We start from the raw sequence: 24,370 nt of genomic DNA, 5'->3' as shown, positions 1-24,370 counted from the left end.
GATGTAGCCTGGAAGAGCGAGCAAGTCACTGACCCCACTCCTGAGCATGAACTCTCCTCCCCTCCACTCTGCTCTCAGGTTTTGTCTCCATTGGCAAAGAACCTCTTCCACCGGGCCATTTCTGAGAGTGGCGTGGCCCTCACTGCTGTTCTGGTGAAGAAAGACAATGTCAAGCCCTTGGCTGAGGTAGGTCTCCTGGTGGACGCTCCCACCCCCTTGGCTCTATGCTCCTGAATCCTCAGGGGTCTCTCTTGCGGTGGGTTCTAGCTAATGTTCTGCTAGAATCACTTGAGGCATCAATGGCTGAGCAGGAAGGGCGAGGAGACACCTTGATCAACGTCCCAGTTTCACAACCGGGGAAACCGACACAGGGCTTGGAAGGGGTTTGCCAAGGGCAGCAGGTGATCAAGGCAGAGCTGGGACTCCAGCTCATGGCCTTTGCAGCCAGTACAGTGCCCTGTCTGTGACCACACTCCTCCTATGTGCCAGGGCCTGGTGCCATGTTGGGCAGTGGGCAGGGGGCAGTGGGCTGAGATGATGTCTTGTATCTCTCAGGGTCTGAGTTCTGTGGACCCACTTGTGGGCTGTAGGCCTGGAGCGGTTCCACACTGAGCGCCTGATAACCAGGGTTGGTTCCTGGAGAATTCACTCATTGTTTCATTTGTTCACACAACAAAACTAGGTGAATAAGTGAAGGCAAGAACAAGAAGTGGGCAGAGGTCATTGTTTGGCTCAAAACCAGATGTCCACGTGGAGGAAATGTGGACACTATATGGCCTTATGTGGCTCTGCATTCTAGCCAAACACCTAACACCTCCCCAAACTTCTGCTATAATGTAGGGAATAGATGAGTAGTTACAGAATCACACAATTACAAAGCGTCACCTATGACAAGAGCAGTGAAGGTGAGGTACTTGCTGCTACAGCAGAATCTAAAGAGAGCTTTGAATCCCAGGGCAGGAAGAGGTTACCAGGGAAGGCTTGCTGGAAAAGTGACCAGTGAGTCAGGAGCAAAGAATGTCCAGGGAGTGGGAGCAGCACATGTGTGTGTCCTGTGGCAGGAGGCCGCATCCCAATCTCGAGGGAGAGACAGACAGGGCCGATGGGGTCAGAGCAGGGAGAGCAGGAGGAGCGTGGCGAGTACTGAGAGCTGGGATGTTGGCAGGGGTCACACTGCACAGGACCCTGGCAAGGATTTTGTCATTGTCTGGAGAATGATTGGAAGTCAAAGGAAGAGGTGACAAATAGGAATCCAGACCTAGGCTGAGGAGTGCCCATTGGAGCCAGTGGCATGGAGGATTTCAGTAGATGTGAAAGCTTGTTTGAGGACAGCATCCAAATTTAAAGGGCTGGTACATAGGAGAGAAAATGGGGATGTCAAGAATTTTTAGAATTTTTCAGAATTTTTTTAGAATTCACTGGTTATAAGCAACAGTCGCCCATTGACCCAACTTAAGTCAAGAAGAAGCATTAGCCTGGTGTGGTGGCTCATGCCTGTCATCCCTGCAATTTGGGAGGCCGAGGCAGAAGGATTGCTTGAGCCCAGGAGTTCAAGACCAGCCAGGGCAACAAAGTGAGACCCTGTCTCTACAAAATATCAAAATATTGAGCTGGCATGGTGGTGCAAGCCTCTGGGCCCATCTACATGGGAGGCTGAAGAGGAAGGATCACCCGAGCCCAGGAGGTCTAGGCTGCAGTGAGCTGTGTTTGCACCATGGCTCTCCAGCCTGGGAAGCAAAGCAAGACCTTGTCTCAAACACTTCTTTATAAAGGAAGAATTAATTTTTCAAGGAAATAGAGGTCTGGGATGAGGCTGGGCTTTGTGAAAAAATAGGAAACAGAAATTACAAAATGATGGGAATCGTAGACTCTCTTTTTTCTCTCTCTGTCTCTCTCTCTCTGTCTCGCCCTCTACTTCTCCCGGTCCCTGTTTATTTACTCGAAAAACACTCTGGGCATTGATTCTGTTCCAGATCCTGCACCAGGCTCTTGGGGCATGTACACTCGCCCTAGCTCCCCATCATGGAGCCTGCCTGCTCTCCCTCTGTGCCCTTCTTTCTGGCTGCACTTTGTTTCCAGTCTGCATGAGCAATCTATCTGCCCCTAAGTTTAAGGACTCTCCTTTGGTTCCAGAAAGTAGTCAGGCTATCTTTTCTGTTGTGAAAAATGAGTGTGTTTACATTAGCAGCTCTCCACCCCAATTCCAGGTCACTTAGGAGAGAGGCTCACTGTCCTGTCTTTGTTTCGATGTCCCTGGACTCTTAGAAAAGAAGGAAACCAGAGTGTGCTGGGCAGACTGAATCCAATCCCCAGGACAGGCATAAGGGAGCCTCACTCTCAGGAGGGCTTTTTTTATTTTTACGTTTTTTACATATTTTTAAAGATTGAAAGAGTTCTTGGTGCACTAATTGGTGTTGCTCTGTGGCTTGACTTAGGACAAAGGTGAACAAACCATCGCTCATGGTCACATCTGGATCTATGCCTGCATGGCCCTTGAGTTAAGATAGGTTTTTAAAAATTTTTTGATGATTGAAAGGAATCAAAAGAAGAATAATATTTCATGAACCATAAAATTATATGAAATTCAAGTTTCAGTGTCCATAAAGGAAGTTTTCTTTGAACACAGTGACACCCATTCATTTACCCCATGTCTATGGCTGTGTTTCATGTCAACAGCAGTGTTAAATTTGCAGCACAGACCACGCGGCCCACAAAGCCTCAAATATTTACTATTTGGCCTTGATGGGCACATTGTTGACCTATGCCTTAAAGAGTCGTGCTTGATTACTGCTTGCGACTCTAGTACACAAATGTGCCGCTGGAAACTCCTGGCTGTGCCACAGATGCCTCACTCAGCTGAGAAACCCCGTCTATGTCTTACAAGGGAAGACATCCTGTTTTTCTTTAGAACTCACCTTTAACTGAAGAAGTCAAATTGTCCCTGTTTGCAGACGACATGATTGTATATTTAGAAAACCCCATTGTCTCAGCCCAAAATCTCCTTAAGCTGATAAGCAACTTCAGCAAAGTCTCAGGATACAAAATTAATGTGCAAAAATCACAAGCATTCTTATACACCAGTGACAGTCAAACAGAGAGCCAAATCAGGAATGAACTTCCATTCACAATTGCTTCAAAGAGAATAAAATACCTAGGAATCCAACTTACAAGGGATGTAAAGGACCTCTTCAAGGAGAACTACAAACCACTGCTCAGTGAAATAAAAGAGGACACAAACAAATGGAAGAACATACCATGCTCATGGATAGGAAGAATCAATATCGTGAAAATGGCCATACTGCCCAAGGTAATTTATAGATTCAATGCCATCCCCATCAAGCTACCAATGAGCTTCTTCACAGAATTGGAAAAAACTGCTTTCAAGTTCATATGGAACCAAAAAAGAGCCCGCATCTCCAAGACAATCCTAAGTCAAAAGAACAAAGCTGGAGGCATCACGCTACCTGACTTCAAACTATACTACAAGGCTACAGTAACCAAAACAGCATGGTACTGGTACCAAAACAGAGATATAGACCAATGGAACAGAACAGAGTCCCCAGAAATAATACCACACATCTACAGCCATCTGATCTTTGACAAACCTGAGAGAAACAAGAAATGGGGAAAGGATTCCCTATTTAATAAATGGTGCTGGGAAAATTGGCTAGCCATAAGTAGAAAGCTGAAACTGGATCCTTTCCTTACTCCTTATACGAAAATTAATTCAAGATGGATTAGAGACTTAAATGTTAGACCTAATACCATAAAAATCCTAGAGGAAAACCTAGGTAGTACCATTCAGGACATAGGCATGGGCAAAGACTTCATGTCTAAAACACCAAAAGCAACGGCAGCAAAAGCCAAAATTGACAAATGGGATCTCATTAAACTAAAGAGCTTCTGCACAGCAAAAGAAACTACCATCAGAGTGAACAGGCAACCTACAGAATGGGAGAAAATTTTTGCAATCTACTCATCTGACAAAGGGCTAATATCCAGAACCTACAAAGAACTCAAACAAATTTACAAGAAAAAAAAAAAAAAGAAAAAAAAAAACAAACAACCCCATCAAAAAGTGGGCAAAGGATATGAACAGACATTTCTCAAAAGAAGACATTCATACAGCCAACAGACACATGAAAAAATGCTCATCATCACTGGCCATCAGAGAAATGCAAATCAAAACCACAATGAGATACCATCTCACACCAGTTAGAATGGTGATCATTCAAAAGTCAGGAAACAACAGGTGCTGGAGAGGATGTGGAGAAATAGGAAAACTTTTACACTGTTGGTGGGATTGTAAACTAGTTCAACCATTATGGAAAACAGTATGGCGATTCCTCAAGGATCTAGAGCTAGATGTACCATATGACCCAGCCATCCCATTACTAGGTATATACCCAAAGGATTATAAATTATGCTGCTATAAAGACACATGCACACGTATGTTTATTGCAGCACTATTCACAATAGCAAAGACTTGGAATCAACCCAAATGTCCATCAGTGACAGATTGGATTAAGAAAATGTGGCACATATACACCATGGAATACTATGCAGCCATAAAAAAGGATGAGTTTGTGTCCTTTGTAGGGACATGGATGCAGCTGGAAACCATCATTCTTAGCAAACTATCACAAGAACAGAAAACCAAACACCGCATGTTCTCACTCATAGGTGGGAACTGAACAATGAGATCACTTGGACTCAGGAAGGGGAACATCACACACCGGGGCCTATCATGGGGAGGGGGGAGGGGGGAGGGATTGCATTGGGAGTTATACCTTATGTAAATGACGGGTTGATGGGTGACAATGAGGAAATTCAAATTGTTATATCTACTTCTGTTCCCTGGAAAGCAGAGCCAGGGGAGTGTATAGAACAGCTCCTGATTGTGCCGTATGTGGAAATGGGGAAAAGTGAAATTAAACAAACAGGAGGATTTGTTATTAAAAAAAAAAAAAAAAAAGAACTCACCTTTAAAGCACATTCGCTACCTTCTAAAGTGCCTCTGTGTGAATCGTCTTATCTAGGCCTCCTGCAATTCTGCACGTATTTATTGTGTGGGAGACATGGCACTCTCCCACATGTATTAACTCATGAGGTAGGTGCAGTCATTATTCCCATCCATGGGTGGAGAAACCAAGGCCCAAAGAAATCAGGTGAACTGCCTGCGGCCTAATGGCTGGTAAGTGGAGCAGCTGGGATTTGAAAGCAGACAAGGAAATTCAGGATTCCATGCTCTCTACCCCGGTTCCACCTCGTCTTTCTTGACACATTCAGCTTTAGATAATTATGTCCATTGCATTACAATTGAAATAAGTAACAGAGGCAACGCTCTGTGGGATCTGGAACCCACACCCATGGGTCTACAGCATGGGTCTGCTGCCCCCTGCCACTTGTACAAGTTGGGCTTGGGATAGTACGCCACTTTCCACTTTGGTGGAGGGAAGGGAAATAGCTCTTGAACTCTGCTGTTGCCTGTGATCTTTGCAGCAAATTGCTATCACTGCTGGGTGTCAAACCATCACCTCAGCTGTCATGGTTCACTGCCTGCGACAGAAGACGGAAGAGGAGCTCTTGGAGACAACATTGAAAATGGTAGGTGTGCCTGTTCCCATAGCCCAAACCCTGTAAACTTCGTCCAAGACTTCTTCATTTCAGCCCTGGGACAGTTACCTGGGACAGTGTCTCGCCTTTCAGGAGCCTCAGTATCTGAATGGGGAATCTGATTTGTCCTTTTTTAGTGTAAAATGCCACAAATGTTAAAAAAAAAAAAGTCCAAAAACAACATGATAAAAAATTGTGTAACAATCCTCAATCCTGACGAAAATTTATTATTTTGCCATTCTTGTTTTCACACGTATCGTTAAGAAATTAAATGTCATATATTCCCAGGGGACACCATCATTCTGAATTTGGGGGATGGAGATATTAAGCTCAAAGATTTTCGAAAGATGTCACAATTTATCTTGGTTGACTTAGAAACTGTCTGTATTAGACCTGGTGGTGGTCCAGTTTTCTAGATTTTCTGAGACTCTGACTCAGTTTTCATCCTAGGATAGTCATCCGTCCACCCATTTGTTAATCCATCTACTATGATCTTCTTATCTATCTATCTGTTCACTAATCCATCCAATTAACTTATATCTTTTTATCAATCTAATGTCCACCTATTCATAACTTTGTGTTTATCTATTTTCAATCCATCCACCATTCATGGATCATCCAGTCACCTTATATCTTCACTCCATCACCCATTCCTCCAAAACCAACAATCCAGTTATCACCTATCCACTAGTTTTTACCCATCTATTCATGTATCCATCCAATTCAACTATACCTCATGTATTGACCGACTCCATCCATCCCTCCATTGATCCATCCATCCATCCATGTTCAGTATGTAGGGATGAGTGTTAGTGGTAGTGAAACAGACATGAAGTGGACATAGTCCCTGCTCACAAGGATCTATCCAAAGAGAAACACATTCGTATACTTCACAGGTTGAGTATGGTGGCAGCACAGAGGGGAAGCATTCATTATAGTCATCAGGGATGCTTCACAGGGAAGGTGGAGGAGCTGGGTTTGAGACCAGACAGTGGAATTCGGGAGTTCATGCCCTTAACCCTGACTCCACCTTATCTTTCTTGAGAAATTCAGCTTTGAGATCATTGTGCCCATTTTAATAGAGGTAACAAAAACAGATGAATTTTGTAATTGGCCCATGTTACAGTTCAAATTAGTCACAGAAGCAACACTGTGGGATCTACAACCCACACCTGCAGGTCTAGAGTATCTTCTGCTGCCCCTGCTGTCCTCACATATTAGGACTTGTGGACCTTTAGGATTGATGGATGGCCATGGCAGTCTCTCATCACAGGGAAGCCCAGCAGGACAAACACCCAGATGACACAGCACCCAGGGACACTGCAAACTATTGCCTTTGAGGGAGAAGGGTATAAATTCCAAGCTCAGGAGTAGCCTGATCCCTGGACTCTCTCCTTGGACCTGAGGCCACTCCTGGGTCTCAGGGCCAGCCTCTACCACTGAACTCTACTTGTGTTTCCATGGGTTGAGTCCAGTGTGATCTTGGGGCTTAGGTCCTGGCTCAGGCTCTAAGTGACCAAAGTGCTCAAGGAATTAAAACACACCTGTTTTCTCATGCCTGGAAGGAGGCGAATATTCCAGCAATTCTGCATGTGGCATCAGAGGACCCAGGTTAAAAGGGAAGAGTTGAGTCTTTGGGAAAACCCATCCCTAAGATCCTGGGACATCCTTTTGAGTTTTTCTGAGATCTTGTGGAAGCACCTCCATGATTACCCACTGCCTCTTGTAAACACACATGCACACACACACACACACACATAGACACACACATATACAGACACACACACAGAGAGACACACACACACACTCCTGACTAGTGGGACTACAATCCTTAATGGAGGGAGCTTCACTGGTTACGTCCTGAGCAGAGGTCAGACCTGTGAACTACAGTGCAACATTACAGTCACTGTAATGTTGGTGAACACACACCAAAGAGAAGCATGGAGTAGGATGAGACTCAGTAAGCTTGTATGAGTCAGGGCTATCTAATGGGAGATGAGGAGACTCTCCCAAGTGCCTTGAACAGAAAAAGAAATGTATTGCAATAGCACCCTCTTGTAAACTAGAAATCTCAGGAGTTGATGGCTTCAGGCATGGCTGGATCCAGATGATCACAGGATATTATTGAGAATCTACCATTCTGTATCCTTCAGCTTTGCACGTCTGTGTTGGCTTCCCTCTTAGGCAGATATGTCTCCTGGAAAGGTTAAAGAAAGCATCCTCTCTGCTTAAAAACCCTTTCTTTTTTTTTATTTTTATTATTTATTTATTTATTTATTTATTTATTTATTTATGTTGTTGTTGTTGTTGTTGTATGATATATGTTTATTTTTTAACGTTAGTCCATCATCCATTCCTACTCTGGTAAAAGTTACTACTTCCTTTTTTATTTTATTTATTTTTTTTAAATTATACTTTAAGTTCTAGGGTACATGTACACAACATGCAGACTTGTTACATATGTATACATGTGCCACGGTGGTGTGCTGCACCCATTAACTCGTCATTTACATTAGGTATATCTCCTAATGCTATCCCTCCCCTCTCCCCCCTCCCCACAATAGGACCCGGTGTGTGATGTTCCCCTTCCTGTGTCGAAGTGATCTCATTGTTCAATTCCCACCTATGAGTGAGAATATGCGGTATTTGGTTTTCTGTCTTGCAATAGTTTGCTGAGAATGATGGTTTCCAGCTGCATCCATGTCCCTACAAAGGACACGAACTCATCCTTTTTTATGGCTGCATAGTATTCCATGGTGTATATGTGCCACATTTTCTTAATCCAGTCTGTCACAGATGGATATTTGGGTTGATTCCAAGTCTTTGCTGTTGTGAATAGTGCCACATTAAACATACATGTGCATATGTCTTTATAACAGCATGACTTACAATCCTTTGGGTATATCCCCAGTAATGGGATGGCTGGGTCAAATGGTATTTCTAGTTCTAGATCGTTGAGGAATCGCCACACTGTTTTCCACAATGGTTGAACTAGTTTACAGTCCCACCAACAGTTTAAAAGTGTTCCTGTTTCTCCACATCCTCTCCAGCACCTGTTGTTTCCTGATTTTTTAATGATTGCCATTCTAACTGGTGTGAGATGGTATCTCATTGTGGTTTTGATTTGCATTTCTCTGATGGCCAGTGATGATGAGCATTTTTTCATGTGTCTGTTGGCTGTATGAATGTCTTCTTTTGAGAAGTGTCTGTTCATATCCTTTGCCCACTTTTTGATGGGGTTGTTTGTTTTTTTTCTTATAAATTTGATTGAGTTCTTTATAGGTTCTGGATATTAACCCTTTATCAGATGAGTAGATTGCAAAAATTGTCTCCCATTCTATAGGTTGCCTGTTCACTCTGATGGTAGTGTCTTTTGCTGTGCACAAGCTCTTTAGTTTAATTAGATCCCATTTGTCAATTTTGGCTTTTGTTGCCATTGCTTTGGGTGTTTTAGACATGAAGTCCTTGCCCATGCCAATGTCCTGAATGGTATTGCCTAGGTTTTCTTCTAGGGCTTTTATGGTTTTTGGTTTAATATTTAAGTCTCTAATCCATCTTGAATTAATTTTCGTATAAGGAGTAAGGAAAGGATTCAGTTTCAGCTTTCTACTTATGGCTAGCCAATTTTCCCAGCACCATTTATTAAATAGGGAATCCTTTCCCCATTTCTTGTTTTTTGTCAGGTTTGTCAAAGATCAGATGGCTGTAGATGTGTGGTATTATTTCTGAGGGCTCTGTTGTGTTCCATTGGTCTATATCTCTGTTTTGGTACCAGTACCATGCTGTTTTGGCTACTGTAGCCTTGTAGTATAGTTTGAAGTCAGGTAGCGTGATGCCTCCAGCTTTATTCTTTTGGCTTAGGAATGTCTTGGCAATGCAGGGTCGTTTTTGGTTCCATATGAACTTTAAAGCAGTTTTTTCCAATTCTGTGAAGAAAGTCATCAGTAGCTTAATGGGGATGGCATTCAATCTGTAATAAAAGAGGACACAAACAAATGGAAGAACATACCATGCTCATGGATAGGAAGAATCAATATTGTGAAAATGGCCATACTGCCCAAGGTAATTTATAAAAACCCTCTTTCTAAACAATTCCTGCAAAAGTTTTGGGGTAAACTCTATTGGATTGACAAGGGTGTATGCCCATTCCTGAGCTAATATTCATGTTCAGAGAGATGGAGCACACCAGGTGACATATAGATGTATGAATTCATGGAGTGATGGGGGAAGAAGGAGGTCTCCGAAGGAGAATTGCATGTTCTTCCCAGGGGAAGAGGAAGGGGAGAGTGATTGGGGGCCGGGCAGCCACAACCAGTGGGCATCCTCTCCAGAGTTCCATCAACTCTGACTCAGAGTCCCTGGCCTGTCCTTCCCATGCAGGTGCCCACCCTTCCCTGCTACGCCTTCATCCTGTGCTCAGGCCCAGCGGAGCCGGAGTCCTGCCCACTTCCTTTCGGCCCAGCCAGCTTGGCACCAGGAGGGAGAACCTGAACCTATTGACCCAGTCACCCAGCTCAGTGTTCTCCTGGGAAGCCTCTAACCCACATCCTCTGCCTTTGTCTTCACAGAAATTCTTCTCTCTGGATTTACATGGAGACCCCAGAGAGGTAAGGACCTTTTGTTTCTCGATTACAGGTTTTGAGTCTTAGCACTTTTAAGCTCCAATTAGCTGTGAGTGAAAGAATCCTCTCTTGGGTAATTATAGTAACTCCTGTGTGTTTGTTGCTGAGGCCCAGAGAGGGGCAGTGACTCACCTGGGTAACACAGCCAGGAAGACTAGCGGCAGACCTGGAACCCATTTTCCTGACTCCCAGTCCAGTGCTCCCGGCATCACCTCTGCGTGCACTGGGCTCTGCCCACTCCCCTTCTATTTTACATTGTCTGCTCCTCAAAATGGCACTATGGGAGGAGGCTGAACCAGAACCTTCCACTATTAGGAAGCAGAGATAGCAGGGATGATTAGGCATGGAGAGGGGAAGCCTGAATCTCAGTCCAAGGACACTCGCCTCCTCCCAGCACGCAGAAAACTCCAACATATCCTCCCGATCTCCTCACCCCCACCCCCACCTCCCAGTGGGTTGACTGTTTCTGGTGACATCACCTCTGCAGCATCTTACAATCCTGTCCTCTATGCTGCCTCCCTGGAGGTCTCAGCACTCTCCTTAAAAGGTCTTGGGAGGAGTACATGAGATTCATTCAGTAAAGACTTAATAAACACTTCATATGTGCCAGGACTTGTTTAGGAGCTGGGGATAAAGGAGTGAAACAAGAAAGATTCCCTGCCCTCTTGGGACCCTCCATTACAGTGCAGGGAGAGTGCAATAGAAAAGCAAATCAAGTGTGTATTCTGTTTGATGCTGTGCAGCATTAGGGGATAGAGTTTGTGGGGGGTTTCAATTGAAGTAGCAGGATCAGGGAATGGCTCAGTGAGAAGGTGGCATTTGAGCCAAGCTCTGGAGAAGGCGGGAAGCCAGCTGTCAGGAAACCTGGAGAAGCCTATTCCAGGCAGAGGGAAAAGCCACTGCAAAGACCCTGATGGAAGTGGCCAGTCTGGATGGAGAGGACCGAGTGTGCAGACAGACTGGCCTGATGCTGAAGAGGTAATGGGCAGTGGGAGAGGGATCATTTAAAGTATTTGGATTTGGATTCTGAGCAAGATGGAAAGCCTTTGGAGGTTTTGCACAGAGGAGTCACATGATCTTAGATCTCACAGAGGTCTCTGCCTCTGGTGTTCAAATAGACTGTAGGAAAGGGGCAGAGTGGATGCAGTTGACCAGCTGGGCGGCCTCTGTGTTGCCATAATCCAGGCCAGGGCTCCTGGCTGCTTAGACAGGGCTGTAGTAGTGGGGATGGGAGGAGTGGTCGGAGTCTGGATATCTTGGAAGGAATAGCTGAGAGGATTTGCTGATGGACAGGATGCAGTGGGTGAGAAAGAGAGGGGAGTGGAAGATGCCCTGAGTTTTCTGACACAAGCAAGGTCATGCCCACACAGGGCAGCCACTTGAAAACTCTGAGCGGACAGCGGCAGTCACTTGTCATTGTTGCTGATGGGAGTCTTCCACATGGCTGCCGTCCAACTGGGGTGCTCCTGTCTCTCTCCTCAACATTTATCCTCTTCTACTTCAGCTTCCCTCCCCATTTCCACGTCTCTTGGTGCAGCCTGACTCGCCTTCCTTAACAGAGTTAGAGGATGTCACCCCCACTTCTTAAAAGCCTGACATTCCTTATGAGATAAATCCCCTTCCCTCCATGGAGTTAGGCCTTCAAAACACATCTGCATGCGCGCTATGTGCCAGACTGTGCAGAAGGCAGGCTCTGCACCTGTCCGTCCCTCTAGACCCTGCCCCACGGCATCCATTGTGACTAAATATGAATTATGAAAATATAACTGTACCCAGAACCAGCTGCCCTGATGGCAACATGTGAGTCGGGCTCTCTCTAATCTGTGACAGTATAAAAATTATTCATCAAAGGTAAAACCTCAGATTAAGACATGGATCAATATACTGTGAGTTCATCACTGATTCTTTTCTTCATGATTTTCTCTCTAATAGGGAATCAAGTCTTAGTCTAGGCTCCTTGAGTGAGGAAGTTTCAGTACCTCCTCAAAGCCACCCGTGGATCAATAACAGTTCTTGTTTAAATACAGATGGATAGCACCATCTCTCCTCATTAATCATGGATTCTGCGTTTATAAATTCACCTGCTTGCTAAAATGTCCTTGTAACCCCAAAATCGATACTGGTGGCACTCTCATGGTCACACACAGGCAGGCACAGAGCAGGGGAAGGTGGATTTGCACGATGGGCACGTTCCATCTAAGATCCGGCGAGGCCACCTCTGTCTTCTCATTTCATCTTTCATGCTAACAAGTGTCCTCTTCACGGTCTATTTAGTGCCATGTGTTCTGCACATTTGTGCTTTTTGTGGTGATGTCACTGTTTAGAGTGGCTCCAAGAGTAGCGCTGCTGTCTGGCATTTCTGAGCTAAGCAGGCTGTGCTGTGCCTTACGGGGAAAGTGCCTGTGTAAGACAAGCTTGGGTGAGGCAGGAGCTGCAGTGCTGCTGGTCATGCATGCGGTGTTGAAAAATCCACAAAATAGCACGTTCAGAAAAAGGAGAAAGAAATTGGCCAATTCATACAAGAGGCTGTGATAGAAAGGGCTAAAGTAACACCTCTTGTGTGAGATGGAGCTGTGGAAGTGTCTTTCAACAGAAACCCACACATAAAAGAAGGTTGATGAAAATGTTGTGGCCAGAGGTTTGCAAGAACCTAACACATTATTTCCCCTTGAGTGATGACTCTGTATTCTCTAATTCAGCACTCATGGGAGCTTTATCAGAAGCAACTACCGGGGCTACCGAAAATCAGCTGTGGACAGAGAGAGGGAAATGCATGCACTTCAAATTGAAATATATAAACATGTAATTTTATATAGATAATACATGTATTTCAGCCTGAGTGAAGATTTCTTCCTCTTCTCATCACCTGACCAGTGCCAGCCTCTGCCTGAAGTTCTACCCCTGAGTCACAGAGACCTACTCCCTTAAGTTAGGACCTTGAGCATGTGCAGCCATGGCCCATGGCCATGCTGATCTGTGGTACCGATCTCACCCTCAGACAGGCAGAGTTGGGGACATGGGTGTGACCAGGGAGGGAATCACAGGTGCTGCACTTTTGTCTCCCAGAGTCACCCTTTCTTGGGCACTGTGATTGATGGGGTGCTGCTTCCGAAAACACCTGAAGAACTTCAAGCTGAAAGGAAGTTCAACACTGTCCCCTACATGGTCGGATTTAACAAGCAGGAGTTTGGCTGGATTATTCCAATGGTGAGAATGTGCAGGCTTCTTGGAAGGACTCACCCACCCCCATCAGCCCTCCCGTCTGTGGTCCCAGGAGTGCTTCCCTCTCTGAGCTGCACTCTGAGTCCTGGGCAGCTGTCCCCTTCAGCAGGAGTTACCATTTCCATGGAAACCTTCTCCAGGAGGGCACAGTGGCCACCTGGGTATCAGGACCCTGAGATTCCCTCTCCCTAGATTCTCTGATTGTCTTCCTATTGAAGAATCCTGAAGTGTCTGTGCTAGGAGGGCCAGTAGAGAAAATAACCGTACAGATGGGAAAACTGAGGGGGCCTAGGAGTGGGAAGAAGCTGAGAAGTACGGAGAGGCAGTCAGTCAGGGGCTTCCTGGCTTCCCACCTCGGGCTAGCTATGCGTAGTTCCCCCGAAAATCACTCGTGCTCTTCATCATATCATTGGAAATATTCAAAGAAAGTGGCTTCTTCTTGAGTTACCATGACTTCTAGGGAATAGTAGACATCAGGGTCTGCTTAAGAGTGGAGGGTCAGAGGAAGATGAGGATGGAAAAGCTACCTAATCGGGTGCCATGATAAATACCTGGTGATAAAATAATCTATGCAGCAAACTCCAGAGACCCAAATTACTCATGATCAAACCTGCACAGGTACCCCCAAACCTCAAATAAAAGATGGAAACAAATAAATGGAAAAAGTGATTGACTTCTAAAAGTAAAGAAGGGTTCTGCTTCCAGTTGAAGATAAACAAAGCTGACCCTGGTTAAAGTTGTAGGACGGGTTTATTCAGTAACATGATTGCAATAGGGAAAACAGTCCAGCATGGACTGGACTCACATCCCCAAAACAGAAGCCTGGCAATGTTTCATAGGCCAGGTGTGCCAAGAAAATACACTGTGGTCTGTGGGGAGGGGTTTGGTCCCTGTGGCTAGGCCACCTGGATGTCTTCATCCTGGCTCACTTGGGGCAGAAACAAACTTCTCTTATCTTCAGGACAGAAAGCCATGTGTTAGACTGCAGGATGAAACCACTGAAGTCAGCCTCTACTCCTTCCACAGGGACTGGGAAGATCAGGAGTGAGCTCCCTGAATGTTTGCATTGCAAAGAGAAGCTCTCAGGTCCTCCAGGAAACAGGGTTGGGTGGTAGATTCACACCCAAAGGGCAGAGAAAGGGTTTATCATTGCAGGTTTTCTAAAGTAACTGCTCTAATTGGGTTCAGCGGCCTTTCTGCTTCTGTCCAGTTTTTGGCTGGAGCAGAGTAAATTGTCCTGGCAGGGTTGAGCCTTCCCAGGCAGGTATGTTAAGGATACTGGGGTCATTCTAGGGACACAGCCTTAAGCTGCTATAAGCGATGCTAGAGTTTGATCGAGTCTCTGAGTGCAGAGGTTTGGGAGAATTGTTATGTGCGTAGAGATGTGCAGTTCACCCCTCAGAAGGATTTCAGAGGTTCTACCAAAGACCAAAGCCATGAAGGCAGGATCTAAGGCTTTCAGTGTCATATGTGATACGTGGCAGTACTTGGGAGGTCTACATCCTCTTCTCCAGAGTCCTCCATTCCACACTGGCCTAGCAGAAACCTTGGCTCTCCATGTCACTGACCACTGTAGGGATCCCAGCCATACACACACACACACACACACACACACACACACACACACACTGCAAAATACTGCCACAGCTTCTCCTAAAAGAAAAAAAATTTTGGTAATCTTTGCAATGTTTGAATTTCTGGATGTAAGCCCATTTGATTAATTGATTTTGTCCATTTCAGTAAAGACCCATGCCCTTAAAATCCCACCAAATTAGAGGACTTTCAGTCTGCATTGGTTTGGTCGGTTGGTAAGTTTGTTTCTTCTCATTAATTCCCAATGATTCATACATGCTTAACTTTTTTTTTTTTTAACAGTTGATGGGCTATCCACTCTCCGAAGGGAAACTGGACCAGAAGACAGCCATGTCACTCTTGTGGAAGTCCTATCCCCTTGTTGTAAGAGTCCAAGAATCGTGGGAATTGGCTGAGATGCAGAGAGGGATGATGACTTGCCAAAAATCGTGGAGCAAATAAATGGCAGAATGATGACAGGGCCTCAGGGTTTCACCCATCTTTCTATCCTTCCCACTTCACGTTTCACCCTAGCAGGGAGTTGCACAGTGCTCATGAGATTCACCATTGAGGCAGGCCTTCCTGGTGGGCTGGAGAAGCGGCATCACTCACCAGGGGGTTGTGGTCACTTTATTGATCTATTTCAGTACATTGCTAAGGAACTGATTCCAGAAGCCACTGAGAAATACTTAGGAGGAACAGATGACCCTGTCAAAAAGAAAGACCTGTTCCTGGACTTGATAGCAGATGTGATGTTTTCTGTCCCATCTGTGACTGTGGCCCGGCACCACAGAGGTGAGTCCCAGAGGTCGAACAGGGGAGGGACATGGACCCTACCAGCTTCTGTATCTGACCCACCTATCTCCCAGCATAGACAGACCTGGAAACAGCCAAGGGTCAGACTTCAAAGGCTGATTCCATATGGCATGGTGTGAGGTGCTGTCTGATTTTGGTTTTTGTCAGCAACAGACTGTGAGGAAAGAAAATCCAGAGGTAAGTGGTTCTTTAAGTTGATGATCCCAGATAACCTCTGTAGGGAGGTGGGGAAGTGAGCGAGGAAAGAGATGGAATCCAATCCATGATGCATTGCCAAGTGAGTATCCACTGTGGACAACTGGAGCTGGGAAACTCAAGGAAACAAGGACAATACAGTGCTCAGGGGCATCCCATCTGAGTGGCAAGGGAGCTGCGGTATTTATCCACCAGCTTCCACTTGTCATTGGTTGAAGGCTCTTGCAAGGCGTTGTTTATTCCCTGTGACTTTGACCTGCTGCACACAGGGCAGAGTAGTCTCTTGTGACCAGACAAAGGCCTCAGGCCAGGCCCTACAGATGCTGGAAGTGGAAGTCAGGCTGGCATGACCAGGAAGTGGGAATATGGGTGAGACACTGACAACATCTGCTGCAAGGGCTCCGTGCCTGGAGTGATCGTGGGACATCGGGCTGCTGTAGGACAAATATTGAAAGATGAGTTGTGGAAGGTTTTTAAGGTCCAACCCGGCTGCAAACAAGTTTGTTAAGTATTGGAGCTGGATAAAAAGTGGGAGCCCTGCATGGGATCCAGAAGATTGTCCAGGACCAAGAAGTCCAAAGGGAGGAGCCAGGGCGGGTGTAGGGGAGGTGTTCTGGAGAATGGCAATGTCTGAGGCTGGCTTTTGTGCATCTCAGTGCGTGCAGTAATGGGCAAGCACAAGGCCAGGGCAGGGTCTATACAGGACCTTCTACCACTGACCCAAGGCTGTGTGGGTGGGGCGTGAGGTTAGGGATGCGTGGGCTCATCTAGAGAGGAGTGTCCTTTCCTGGGTGCCAACCAGAGGAGGCTCACAGGATTCTTTTTCTTTCAGCTGTCATTCGCCTAGTCTGCAAGCCAGGAAATGTCCTCTCTCTAACCATGCTGGAAGGGTTTTTAAATTCAGAACTTAATAAGCATGATAAAAACTAGCTAACGCTGATCTAGCAGGTGCCCAGACACTCGTTTGCACAGGAGGGGGCCGGTGCTCATAACTCTCATTTATTCACAGGGTCCTGATAAAACCATTTAACGAAGACCACTGGAGTTGAATCTGTTCTTTCTTAAACTTGGCCTTGCCCCATGCTGTGCATCTCATCTATATATAGTGTTTCCATCTCCATCTTCTGATGGTTTGAGCAATACGGAGCCTCTGTTTTCCATCTGATTTCCCATGACTTTGAGTTCAGGTTTTTTTTTTTTTTTCCCAGGACTACACAGATTTTATCAACTTTCCCCTATTGTCGTGTCTCACTCATTTTGATAAAAATAACATTTCTGAATATAAAACTAATGTGTAAAATTATAGAAAGTTTCAAAAATATGAAAATACAGAAAGAAGGAACTAGGTATCACTCATAATTCCACTACCTGGAGGCAAGTGGTATAAATTTTTTGTGTTTTCATCTAAAGATTTTTCATGTCCTATACACATTAAAAATCAATTTTATATTTTACTTTTGTTCATAGAACACTATGTTGTGAGGATTTTCTGAATGTTGATACAAACTCATCAAAGCATTCCTTCTTCCATGGAATGGCTGCATTAAATTGACTTTAATATTCCTATCCTATTATGCATTTAGCCTGGCTGCTCACACTCTGATGCTACAATAACATTGTGCTCAGCCTAATGTTCGTAAGTCTCTAACCACATGTCTAACAATTTTCTTTGGATTGTTTCTAGAAGTGAATAACTAGACTGGGCAATAGAAACGTTTTAGAACTCTGGGCAAATACTTCAAAATTGCATCCATTGCATAAGAATGTGAATTTCGTAATTTTCCTTCTCATTTGGGATGCTAAGGTTAAATATTAACATAATGCTGCCAGTTTCATAAACCTTCCCCACCAACAAGAAGCACATCAGCCTGTTTTAATCTGCATGTCTTTCATGATTAGCCCTCTCATTGTCTCTGCTTCTCTTATTGTGCCGAACTGTCATTACCCAAATCTGTGCCCTACTTTCCTCTGAAGACTTGTGCTGTGATTGTAAGAATTGTATAAATATCAATGGCTTTAACCAAAGAGTTTTACAAGGTACGTTTTGGGCAGCATGCTGCCTATAATAAGTTATATCATTCCCAAAAGCTCTTTCTTCTGTGGTTGGCTCTGAGTTTCTTTGGAAAATGTTCAAGGGGCAAAGGCGAGGTCAAACCCTCCCTTTAGCAAGTTTTGCTTGACCTTGAGGCAGCCATTTAACAGGTGGATTACAGAGCCACAGAAGGATGGCATCTTCCCAAGCACATTTCCTGCTGAGCTGAGGGTGCAGTGAAGGAGACTGACAAAGATGAGTGAATAGATTCTTCTTCATTCTCACATAGAAATGACATGTGTGGGTGGGGCATGAGGTTAGGGATGGGTAAGCTCCCATTGTTAAATCCTTTTGTGGATGAATATTTAAGGATGTTAAGAAATGATGGTTGGAGGTGGTGGCTTATGCCAATACTCTCAGCACTTTGGGAGGCTGAGGTGGGAGGATTGTGAGGGCCTAGGATTTCAAGACCAGCTTGGGCAACATAGTGAGATCCTGTTTATACAAACACATTTAAAAAGGAAATAATTATACTACAAAAGACCGTATATAATGTATGGTATATATACACTACAAAATATTGTATATAATATCATCCCAAGTTTATATACGTGAAAGAGAGGTATGCTAAAATAAAAAAGAAGCATTCTCTGAGTGGTAGAGTTATGAGTGATATTTTAAATTTGATTGTTAAAATTCATTTTTAAATGATATAGGATATGGAAAAATTTTAGAAGGAATTACAAAAAATACAGCCCTTGTCTCAGGGAGTGGAATTATGAGTGAATTCTAGTTTTGCTTTATGGGTTTCCATATTTTTGTCTCTTCTAATTATTCCTAGTTGTTTTTGTTTTATTTTCCAAATTTCTTACTGTACCCAAAGGAGAAGACGTTGTAAATTTTCTCCACCAGCCTGGCATTGCCCTGACTCTTTCCTTCTTAGTGTCACTTCTCGGTGGGTATCATGACCAGTGCAAAGTGCTGAGGCACAAGGCCGGGCGGCCCACGAGGTAGCCCTGAAGGGGCAGTAGTGTGTGGCTCCAATGAGCCAATCATTGGGTAACTGGCCACTTCTTGGGGCTGAGACAGGAGAGCTTCGTAGCTGGGATAGGAGGGCAGAGCAGAAGGAGAGAGGACAGGGGAGAGGCAAGGTCACCCTTGGTCAGCCCCTTCTTTTCTCTGCCAGGACTTTAATGCCTTAACACCCTAACACTCCTAGGCCAGGCAGGCAGCAAGACACATGGGGACAGTGAGATATAAAGCAGTGAGCGCCACAGATTCCGGAGACACAAGAGGCAGATTGTTCCCTCTCTGCCTATGTTTGTATTTAAATAGCCTCACATTCAGACACGCAACTTGGATTTGCTTCAGTCTTCTCAGGATGGGTGAGGAAAACACTGGAAATGCTCAAAACGAGGCAAAACAGAAGACACTTGTCAGGGTGGAGATGGCGTCCAGGAGAATGAATGTGAGACTGTTATCAGTGAATTTCATCCAGTGTAACCAGATGTAGAGAGATTTTCTTCTGTGAGAATTCATCAGCAGGCAAAGGGGTTTATGAGGCTGAGTCAGGGTCCCTGCACTGGCAGTTATTTTAAATGAATAGACCCAGGATTTTCACATTCGTTCATTAAACATTTGTTCATTGAACAAATATCTGGCTCAAATTCCAGTTCCACGTCAACCAGCCATGCAGCCTGGAGCACATCACTGAGCTTTCCTGTGACTCTGTTTCTCTACTGTGCTGACAGCACGAGGTTTCCTGCAGAGCTGGAGACCTTGGTAGCCTCCAGGTGTGTGTCTGGTAACATGAACTGAGCATAAATCTTTGTCTTCTCAGATGCTGGAGCGCCCACCTACATGTATGAGTTTCAGTATCGTCCAAGCTTCTCATCAGACATGAAACCCAAGATGGTGATAGGAGACCACGGGGATGAGCTCTTCTCTGTCTTTGGGGCTCCATTTTTAAAAGGTAATGGCTCCTTGCTGTCCATGAGCTTGGAGTTAGGAGACCTGGGTTCCAGTGTTGGTGTGGTGGGCTTCAGCAAGTTTCTCCTCTCCTGTTCTTAGTTTCCTGATTCTCTATAACAGGGTTGAACATCATTGGGTAGTCCCTGGGCTTCCTCCCACTCTAACACATGTCAGGCAAGATGTGTCTTCATGTGCCCTCTGCACAGACGCTCAGAATCCTGGGCTGTGTCATCAACAAGACAGATGTGGGGTGGTCTCTCGCAGGATTCACTATGACGGGGTTTAATGTCATTGGGTTGTGCCCCAGGTTCCTCCTGCTCTAACACACCTGAGGGAAAATGTGTATTCAGGTGGCCTCTGCACAGACACTCAGAATCCTGGGCTGTGTCATCAACAAGATAGGTGGTGGGACACATGCAGGGCCCTGCTCTAGGTTGAAAAGCCACCAACCAATTTCCCTCTCCCAGGAGTGCTGAGAATATGAGTGAGGGTGAGGTTAGAATTGGTGTTAACCCTGAGTCAGGTCTAATGTGTGTCTGTTTGTCTTTCTGTCTGTCTCTAACAAAAACTCATAAACCTTTACATTTAATACATTTAATAATTATTAATTTAGAAATCACAGGATGCATGAATTTGGAATAGGAGAGGAGACTTTATTTTTGATATGCTTTATAGCCAGCAAGGTGGCCATCCCACAGGCTGGGAAGGTGCCTCTGGCCAAGCCCAGACATAGGCTCATTGATCGAGGAGAGGTTGGGTAAGAGCTTTATGTGAATGGATTTGCTAAACACACATGTTCAACAGGTTACAGGAGGAGCAATGGATATTCATGAAGACAGTCCTGACACATGTGTATTAAACAAACATGCATGTAAAATAGCCCATGTTCACCTGGTAGTGGAGTCCTAATATTTAAATATATTATAATTAGGGCCTATATGTCCAAAATCTTCTCAGGATATAAAGCCCAGCAATGAGCAGCCTCTGTACACCGGCCAGGTCCAGTGCATGGTTGGTGATGTTCTTATCTGGAGAAAGTTACTGAAATCAGGCTCTTATGCAATCAAAGCCATAGTTAAGACCGGAGGGTCAGGGTTCTATTTGTCTGCGTATCCCAGCTGCAGCCGTTGTAATTGTTTTCATTTTGCTTAAGTCCAAGCCAATGCTTGTTTAGCTGCTAGAGAAACAGAAGCACCTCGTGGCAGTGAGAACAGAGTGGATTCTTTAAGGGTAGAGATATAGGCCTGAACCCTTGCCCCACATGGCCTTAGGTCTCATTTTTAATTTGGTGTCTTGTTGCCACAAAGAGTGTTCTGTCAGAATGATGACCTTTATTTTAATGCTGATGCTGGTCAGTGGTGTCTAAACCACAAAAGAGACGGAGTATTATGAGGCGTGTCTGACCTCCTGTCTGCTCCCAGGCAGGAACACAGTTGAAGGATTTTCTGGGCTCCCCTTAGCCCAGAGAGGGTCTGTTCAGACAGCTGGGGGTGTTAGGATTTTATTTTTAGTTTACATTATACAATGTTTTTAAAAGTCCTCTCACAGTGTCTTCTAAACCTTAACTCTCAGCAGTTACAGATCACATGAGACTCACCCCATGGCTGCTCAGAACGCACCAGCGCCTCTGGGCATCTCACTGTGCATGCTTAGGAGCCTTGCGGTTCTATGGTTCTATTGTTTTCCAGAATGTGAATTGTGGGTGTGTGCTGGGGAGGGAGAAAAGACCCAAGAGAGAGCAACCCTGGGAGGTGGGGCTGCCATAGAGGAAACCCTGGGGTGTGGAATTGCCTGTGACCCTGAGCAGGGAGGAGGCAGGCAAGAGTCACAGGAGAGAAAGGCAGCCAGCACATGGAATGACGCATGCCCACTGCTGAGCCCTCTGTCAGATATACTCAAAGGTAAAGTACACACAAATGCACCAGGATCTTCTAGAACCGCAGACCTCAGCTCAGTGAGTGTGGAGCATTCGCCAAGACTATGTTTCTAGCAGGCTCACACATTATGTTGATGCTGCAGGTCCGTGGACCGCACTTTGAGTCACAAAGGCTTTTTTCTTTTTCCCCACAGAGGGTGCCTCTGAAGAGGAGATCAGACTCAGCAAGATGGTGATGAAATTCTGGGCCAACTTTGCTCGCAATGGGTGAGGCTCTTGGCAAAGACAAAGCAGGACTGGTGAAGGTGGGCGGGGGTGGGGTGGGGTGGGGCATGCCTATTGGGAAGGGGCAGCTTCTAAGGTTCTAGGGGGATCAAACTCCTGACCCTGTGACCGTAGCACTCTGACAATGAGAACTCTCTACAAATGGAGAGGCCACTCCCGGAGATAGTGAGCTCCCCATCTCGGGAGGTATACAAGCACTTGACAGAGATAACTTGGGCATCCTCGCACATCTCAGAAGATTGTTGGGAACACACAGCAGCTGTGGGGCAATTCTATTTGATTCTGTTTCTAGAAACCCCAATGGGGAAGGACTGCCCCGCTGGCCAGAGTACAACCAGGATGAAGGGTACCTGCAGATTGGTGCCAACACCCAGGCGGCCCAGAAGCTGAAGGACAAGGAAGTAGTTTTCTGGACCAAACTCTTTGCCAAGAAGGCAGTGGAGAAGACACCCCAGACAGAACACATTGAGCTGTGAATGGGAGATCCAGCCAACCTTGGGGGCCTGGAAGAGCAGAGACTGGGGTCTTTTGTGAAAGGGATTGCAGGTTCAGAAGGCATCTTACCGTGGCTGGGGAATTGTCTGGTGGTGGGGGCAGGGGGCAGAGGCCATGAAGGAGGAAGTTTTGTATTTGTGACCTCAGCTTTGGGAATAAAGTATCTTTTGAAGGCCAAATTAGTGTTTGTGTCTCATACTGGAGATTAATCAATTGTCCTCAGAGACAGAATAATGCTGAAATAGGCAATGTGAGATGGAAGGTGGCTTTTCTGGGGATGACCAGGCCTCAGGATGAGCAGAGCCCAGAGGATTGGGCCATGGATGGTGCTCAGGGGAACGCGGCCTGTTGCATGTTTCTGGGCCCCCAACAATTTCCAACAATAGGAGTTGGGATGGCCAGAGTGTAGCATCCAGATCCTCTGTTTGGAGCTGTCTGTGGAAATGGAAGTGGCCCAGGCTGAGAATGTGCCTGGATCTGGGAAGAGGGAGACATGCTGAGGTGATCCTGTTGCACTGTTGCATGGCATTTGCTGATGCTTGCACAGGCCTACAACACCTTTCTGAGTATGTGCACTAGCCTCTCAAAACCCCCATGAGGCTGTGTCTTCCAACAACTGGTCTAAACTCCTTCTGTAGCCTGGACCACTTCTGGTGCGGGGAGTGACCACTTTGGAGTAAGTCTCCAGAGGATCATCCTAATACTGTGTCTTTCAGAATCCCACGGGTGATTTCTGGATTCTGTTAGTACGCAGAAAGCTCTAAAGCATGTCATAACCACCTTATCAGCAACAGGAAGCTGGATTGTCCTCAAAATCATAACTTTCCCTGTATCATAGAGCTGAAGTTGCAAGGCACATAGTTCCCTTGAAATGGAAGGGAAGACAAGCACCTAGGGGGAGTGGTGGGATGTGAACACTGGCTTACTTCTCACCTGTAGGTAGGAGAGGGGGTGACCATCATGAGTGGAAATACTCTGTGAATTTTAATCAGTGCTGAAGGCCAAGTGTGGTCCACTGTGAGAGTATAAAATCTCTGGGAACCATGGACCCATGAGGAGGTTGACTCCCATCACAGACTCTACTCCATGGGTATCTATCAGGGCCCATGAGAAAGATTAGGGTAGATAGTAAGACTGGAGAAAATCTGCCTTCAGGAATGCAGGCATGAGCCCTGCTCACACCCTTCACCCCTAAAGAACAAAATCCTTCAACCATTGCAGAATGGTCAACAAATCTTGTCCTCCTCAAGGTACTTGTAGACACATACTGAGTTTGAAGATAAGAAAACTTTTAAAACTCTGTATCCCTGGGAGAGGGACAGGGAGTCATCTTGGGCCCAGATTATTGGTCTTTTACTGCTGGGGATGGTCAATCTCTCTGAAAAGCTCCATCTCCAACAGCAAGAAACGAAGGTCCTACCTAAGGTGGAGGCTGGATCACGACAAGAGAAGGCATTCCTGGCTGCTACCATGGAGTTAGCAAGTCCCAGGTAACAGAAATGTACTGCTGGGGGAGAGAGCAAAGCATGCAGAGCAACCCTCTGGTAAAAGCAGGCGAACAGAAAGGGCCTAAAGCTGAGAGTGGAACAGACATTAGGAAAATCCTTCAGAAAAGCAGCCCTTACACAAGCACACTAGAACCAGCACAAGGTAGCACTGGATGCATTT

At 45.5% G+C, this 24,370-nt stretch overlaps 1 protein-coding gene across 3 annotated transcripts in view; it reads left to right on the top strand.

Annotated features, from left to right (window-relative positions):
- The window catches only part of LOC103233018 (liver carboxylesterase 1), a 36,970-nt gene extending 14,089 nt beyond the window's left edge, over positions 1 to 22,881 (top strand). For all 3 annotated transcript variants that reach the window (XM_073015388.1, XM_073015389.1, XM_073015390.1), the window contains 9 exons: positions 79 to 186; positions 5,503 to 5,607; positions 10,185 to 10,223; positions 13,305 to 13,445; positions 15,336 to 15,416; positions 15,680 to 15,827; positions 19,916 to 20,047; positions 22,117 to 22,189; positions 22,500 to 22,881. In XM_073015388.1, the coding sequence (XP_072871489.1) occupies positions 79 to 186; positions 5,503 to 5,607; positions 10,185 to 10,223; positions 13,305 to 13,445; positions 15,336 to 15,416; positions 15,680 to 15,827; positions 19,916 to 20,047; positions 22,117 to 22,189; positions 22,500 to 22,683 (1,011 nt within the window). In that variant the 3' untranslated portion in view covers positions 22,684 to 22,881. The remainder of the gene's footprint in view (positions 1 to 78; positions 187 to 5,502; positions 5,608 to 10,184; positions 10,224 to 13,304; positions 13,446 to 15,335; positions 15,417 to 15,679; positions 15,828 to 19,915; positions 20,048 to 22,116; positions 22,190 to 22,499) is intronic.
- The last annotated feature ends 1,489 nt before the right edge of the window (positions 22,882 to 24,370 follow it).

This window comes from Chlorocebus sabaeus, chromosome 5 (genome assembly GCF_047675955.1).
Source record: "Chlorocebus sabaeus isolate Y175 chromosome 5, mChlSab1.0.hap1, whole genome shotgun sequence".
NCBI lineage: Eukaryota > Metazoa > Chordata > Mammalia > Primates > Cercopithecidae > Chlorocebus > Chlorocebus sabaeus.
Note: the sequence above shows the minus strand (reverse complement) of the source record. Positions and strands in the feature narration are given on the sequence as shown.